The 6,342-nt window shown below is 36.6% G+C and overlaps 1 protein-coding gene across 1 annotated transcript in view; it reads right to left on the reverse strand.

Moving 5' to 3' along the window:
* Window positions 1–6,342, reverse strand: part of LOC107597755 (uncharacterized) — a 70,366-nt gene that overhangs the window by 63,304 nt on the left and 720 nt on the right. The window contains 5 exon segments of the mRNA XM_016288934.1: window positions 399–427; window positions 4,004–4,402; window positions 4,527–4,919; window positions 5,338–5,409; window positions 5,534–5,923. Of these exon segments, the coding sequence (XP_016144420.1) occupies window positions 399–427; window positions 4,004–4,402; window positions 4,527–4,919; window positions 5,338–5,409; window positions 5,534–5,923 (1,283 nt within the window).

Raw genomic sequence — 6,342 nt, forward strand, 5'->3', positions numbered from 1 at the left:
TCATTTATTTTTGGTGCTTGTAAATAAACAAACAAAGGCCACACAGAATTCTATTAAATATTTAGAAACCCACAACAAGTGTGGCCACATTCATTAACATGGTTCAGGACAATATGCATGTAAAACGCTACACGTTTCTTGTGGAAAAATACTAAAAGAGGGTGAGGACACTCATCAGAGGAACAAGTAACAGCATCAGAGAACCACACAGAGAAGAAGCCTCAGATACCTTCACTTGCTCTGGGACCCATTCATCTGTGAACAGGGAATATAATGCAATGAAATGTAACTTCACAGCAGAAATCAACAGAAACCTTCATTTACAAATGATTAAAATAAGTAATATTCACCTGTGTTCCCTTCAGACAACATCAGAGGACCCATGGATATGGAAGCACTGTCATGGAAGTCCAGAGACCTGCGCTCTCTCCGCTGGTGTTCAGAGTTACAGTCCTAAAAGAGATGTGTAATAAATGTCACTGAAATATAATCACAGTTCACAGAACAATAGTCCACAAAGTGTCCAGCAGAGGGCAACCACAACAAGAATTTTACCAACCTTACATACTGACATTGAAGCATTTGTTTCAAGTTCTAACAATAAACCACCCTATGCAAATGTTTTGTTTGAAAGCAACCAAAGTTTTAATAATAAGCAAACACATCATAAATCCATCTTGTAACCATGCATTTGCTTTATCCTTCACTTTGCCAAGCTTAAAATAATTTATATTGTAGAGCTGTCAATGTGTGTTTTGCAGAAAATTATATGCACTGGGAAAAAAAAATTGAAGGATACATTTCTCTCCAAAATTTCCTGTAAGTTGTAAAAGTAAAGGCTACACACAATTCTTGGTGGCTTTAATTAGAAAGCTTACGCTGTATAAAGTAAATTATACACTTTGTAAAAGTTTAAGTAGCCTAATGCTTCTAAAAAAAACTATCATTTTAATGCTACTATCTTAAATATTGCATAACATTACTACAACTCAATGGGTTCAATAAAAATATCTGAACATAACCCAATTACATTGACTTTTTTTTACATAAGAAATTTATTTAATGTCTGAATTTTAAATGTATTAATTCATTAAAAGATAAAACAAAATCTGTTCTGCAAAAGAACAGATGAAACGTAAGATAAAATAACATTGCCAATACACATACAGTACAGGAAAGTTATTTAGCATTGTATAGGTTGTACAGCGAGTATAAACTCAATTTATCTTAAAAAACGATGAGTCCTCAGTCTTTAAATAAAAACCGGTCTCGAGCTCGTCCCACCAAAACAATGCAGAAACGGTGTGAATTAATAGTTCCTTATGAGCCATTTCAGCACATTTAACAAAGTTAAGCAATAAGCATAATTATCTCTACCAAAGTTCACACAGTTCTAGCACTCATATTGACATTAAATGTCTGCAGTCTGCCTATACTATAATAATATGTTTAAGAAATATACTTACAAGCGTTTTCGCTAGTTCGTAGTTCGCTAAAAACGATCTGGGATGAATGCATTAGTTTATAAGCTTAGCATGCAAATTCAACGGTGAGCTATATTAATAGTTTAACTCGGCTACATGATAACTTGGTTATTCATATGCATAATAAAAATAAACCAACTACGTTAACAAACGTGCACATGGACATTATAATTAACTCGATAATAAGAATCCAGTGTAACCTGCAACAAGACACTACAAACGTTCCTAAATGGCTTAACAGTTGAATATTGCCCCACTGTAGTTTAATCGATATTCCTTAAGTTAAAGGTGACCTATTATGCAAAAATCACTTTTATAAGGTGTTTGAACAGTTGTGTAGCTGCAGTGTGTGAAAACAACCAGCCTATAAGGGTAAAAATCCACACACTCATTTTATTATAATCCCAATAAATCATAAACAGTCTCTCCAAATGAGCCATTCCAGATTTCTCCCTATAATGACATTATACTAGGGAAAGTCCAGCTCATTTGTGACGCTCTCTGCCCTATTAGCATAGACCCCACCCTGAGAGAGAAGCAGCAGTCCGCCATTGCTGTTTTCATGCTGTAGCTGCTGGAGATACACTGTCAGCACCAAAGAGGTGTTGTGTTTCGGGATGCACCAACGAACACAGGAGTCTCCATAGACCACTGAGCACACGGTGGTTAAATTTCATTTACGAAGGAAATGTCCTGGAAAAAAACTGAAAAGTCCTATATGTTTGTGCTAATCATTTTATGCCAGACTGCCTCACAAACGAGGGTCAGTTCAGCTGGAGCTGTGCAAATATTGTTTCTGAAAGAGGGATCGATACCAACGCTTCGTGCGCGAACGTCAGCTCCAGACAACGTAAGCATCACTTGTCAAATTTTGTTTTCCAAAAGAGCTTCTTGGCTCTCTGTAAGGCGAATGTTGCTAAAGCTACCATTGTCTCTGTCTGTTTTCACTGATGCTGCCTTCACGTGCTACCAGAATGATTGTAATTAGGAATGTGGAAGTTAAAAATTGCATATGAAAGCAATGTGAAGTTGACCGCTTGAATTTGTCGAGCTCATAATGTGATAGCATGCAAAGGCACCATGAGACCAGCTATGTCGTTATTTTTATCGCTCCGTGCTCCCCGTCTGTGTAATTCATAAACGTGCATTTACTGCACAGTACAATCAGATTGCATAATATTTTTCCTGTTTTGCCGGAGCATGAGCTCTTGAAGCTCCGCCCTCTTCTGAAAAGAGAGACGGGAGCACCAGCTCATTTGCATTTAAAGGGACAAACACAAAAATGGCGTGTTTTGGCTCATACCCTAAAAATGGCAATTTCAACAAGCTATAAATATTATCTGTGGGGTATTTTGAGCTAAAACTTCACATACACACTCTGGGGACATCAGAGACTTATTTTACATCTTGTAAAAAGGGGCATAATAGGTCACCTTTAAATCTCCTAAATTGCGGAGAAAAATACTTCCGCTGGACAAGCCCACCAATTCTAATGTCAGAGTGGCGCATGCACATTTTTTACAAGGCTTTTTAGCATAAATTTTATTTGCATTTGTTATTGGTTTCTATCAATTGATTAGATGACAGAAGACATTTCCATTGAAATGTACTTTTATTTGCACAAATAATTACAAAGAAACGGCAGGTAATACATCACATTAAACTTGACGTTTAAGTAGAATAACTGAGATACTATACTAAATATACCCCAATAACATTTGTTTTACATATAACTTTACAAAAAAATTACAGTGTACTTCTGTCATTCGTTCATGCAAGTTTATGTCATATCCATAAATAAAGAACAGAAGGACAGGCTACTATATACAGTGGAAGGTGTCATCGTAGCTTGAAGCCACAACAAATTAACCTCAAACTGAAAGCAGTTTTTAAGCAAAAAGAGAAAGAAACAGTACCTGTAATAAAACTAAAGGGGGCCAAAAGTACATAGTTTAGTTTTTTACATCATTTATACATATTTGAATTGATCTACATTTAATTACAACTACATTTAAGATCAATTATTCAAAAATGTAATAACCACGAAATGTTTGTAAACTCACCATTGAGCAGCGATTACTTGACAGAAGGCACAGGTGAACAGCGCAGTGCAGGTAAAGCTTAGAGGAGTTTGCAGTGAAGATAAACATCCTGAAGGAGAAACGGCTGGATGTCGAGACGCCGTTCTGCAGCAGCTCCACTGTGTCGTCATTTGGATTGGGACACCTGAGAATAGCAATAATGACAAATTCTATATTATTTTTTGGACTATTTTTCCTCAAATAAATGCTGCTTTGGTGAGCATGAGAAAAAAAAAGTAACTTTTCTCGAACATTTCTACAGTAGTATACACCAAGGTTCTCTTAGCATATTAGTGAAACAGTACAGTACTTTACCAGTGGTTGATGTCTCATTAAGGCCTCTGACATCTGATATGAGAAAGATTTCTGTTAATGTCACTCATTCCAAAAAATAATCCCACAATAGTGAACAAAGTGTATGTGGTTAGATGTATCTACCTGCACAGTACGCTGAACAAAACCTAGGCTTGACAAACTCATAAACATAGTAGTTTCCAGGACAGGCTTTGACTCTTATAGGGTGGGATGTGTAATCACAGCAGTCACCCCATGGGAGACAGACCTGACGGGTGACAACTCCATCTTCCAGCTGTGGATGAGCGCCGTTGAGTGACAACGGATTATAAGTGCCACACATGCCATAATTAACACATGATTCTGGCATCTGAGTATTTTGACCATTGTAGAACAGCCTGTACCAGCCATTCCACTCCACATTATAATCACACATGCCATTGTAGTAATAGTTACTATAATAAGGATTGTCTGTGGCTCTCCAAGGCTCATCCAGACTGGTGTAGTTATAGCAGGGATCGATGCTTAGAGTGGAGAAAGGTACTATTATAAAAAATAAAAAAAAGAGAAAAAGACTGTTATATAGTGCCAAATAAATTATTCCAAGATAATATTATGAAAACCTCAATATAAACGCATGTAAAATACAAAGAATTAATGAATGTACCTGCACAATATACAGGAGCTGGGATTGAAAGAGTTGGTCTGGTAAATTTGTAGACGTAATAATTTCCAGGACAAGATTTAACTTGGATTGGTTCAGATCTGTAGCGACTGCACTGATCATAGTAAGAGCCGTAAATTTCACGAGTAACAACTCCATCTTCTAGCTGAGGATGAGAGCCGCCAAGATACAGGGAACTAAAACCTCCACATGACATAAATGATGCACACCACTCAGGCATCTGAGCACTTGATCCATCAATGAAGAGCCGATACCAGCCATCCCATTCTACACAAGTGTCATCATGATCAGAGATGTATCCATACATGGACCCGTAATTGAGTGTGCTTCTCCAGTAGTTGTCAAGTATGTTGTAGTTATTGCACGGATCATAATCTGTGTTAGTGAGAGACCAAAACAGACCAGTTATATTTCAATGAGCAAATTCATGACTGCAAATCTAAACTAATCAAACACATTAACAAACAAACATGAGATTTCACTTTCATTGCCAAAAAAAGATAGACAGACAGACAGACAGACAGACAGACAGACAGACAGATAGATAGATAGATAGATAGATAGATAGATAGATCTTACTCAAGGTAATGCTGGATCCAGTAATTATATCTGGACTTAATCGACCGTTCGACCGTGAAATGGTGCTGACATCTGAAAAGGAGAACATTCGAGACATTAATTAAATTTATGTAATTTTAAAAGTTTTATAGATAGATAGATAGATAGATAGATAGATAGATAGATAGATAGATAGATAGATAGATAGATAGATAGATAGATAGATAGATCTTACTCAAGGTAATGCTGGATCCAGTAATTATATCTGGACTTACAGTGGAAATCGACCGTGAAATGGTGCTGACATCTGAAAAGGAGAACATTCGAGACATTAATTAAATTTATGTAATTTTAAAAGTTTTGAAAGACTTTGTTTAAAAGACGGAGTGAGAGAGAGAAAGAGGAAGAGAAAGAGAGAAAAAGCACATTACCTGTGCAGTATCCTGAACACCCTAATTGTGGTTTCACAAGTTCATAGACATAGTAATTTCCTGGACACGCTTTCACTCTGAGGGGGTTTGTCTTGTAATCACAGCAGCCACTCCAATAATAATTACCACAGACCTCTCTGATCACCCCTCCATCCTCTATCTGAGGGTGAGGACCATTGAGCCACAGAGAATAGTATGTGTTACAGCTGTATGATCTAACACAGGTCTCTGGCATCTGGATGTTCATTCCATAGTAGAAAAGCCGGTACCAGCCATTCCAGGAGAAACGTTCATCACAAACGTAACCTCCACTTTCATTGTTGGCTCTCCAGGGACGATCCAGAGACTCATAGTTGTAGCAGGGATCACTGCTGATGCTGCTGAAAGCAACTGTGATGGACAAAAGAAAAATGTTAAGTTATGCAAACATTTTTTGTGTAAGAGATAAATAAAATGTATAAATGTCATTGCAGATGAATTGTGTATTTTTTTTCAAATACGTTCTCCGATCTCAGTTTAACTTTAAGTTAGCCATTCCAAGGGTGAGTTTTCCAAAAGAGTCTAAACTTTTATTTTATTTTATTTCCCACAGTTTGTTTGAGGAGTCCAACACAACAACTTCTGGTTTAAGTAAAGTTATATTTGGAGCAAGACTATATGTAATAGTCTGTTTAACAGGGATCTGACTATTTTTTCTGAACAGGCATTGTACAAGTATGATCTGGGTAACATTATTATCACCAATTTTGTTAGGAACAGAAATGACACAATTCAATTTTAAATTTTGTTTTGTACATTTTTTAGTAATT

The sequence above is a fragment of the Sinocyclocheilus grahami genome, unplaced genomic scaffold (genome assembly GCF_001515645.1).
Source record: "Sinocyclocheilus grahami isolate Dianchi unplaced genomic scaffold, SAMN03320097.WGS_v1.1 scaffold236.1, whole genome shotgun sequence".
Classification (NCBI taxonomy): domain Eukaryota; kingdom Metazoa; phylum Chordata; class Actinopteri; order Cypriniformes; family Cyprinidae; genus Sinocyclocheilus; species Sinocyclocheilus grahami.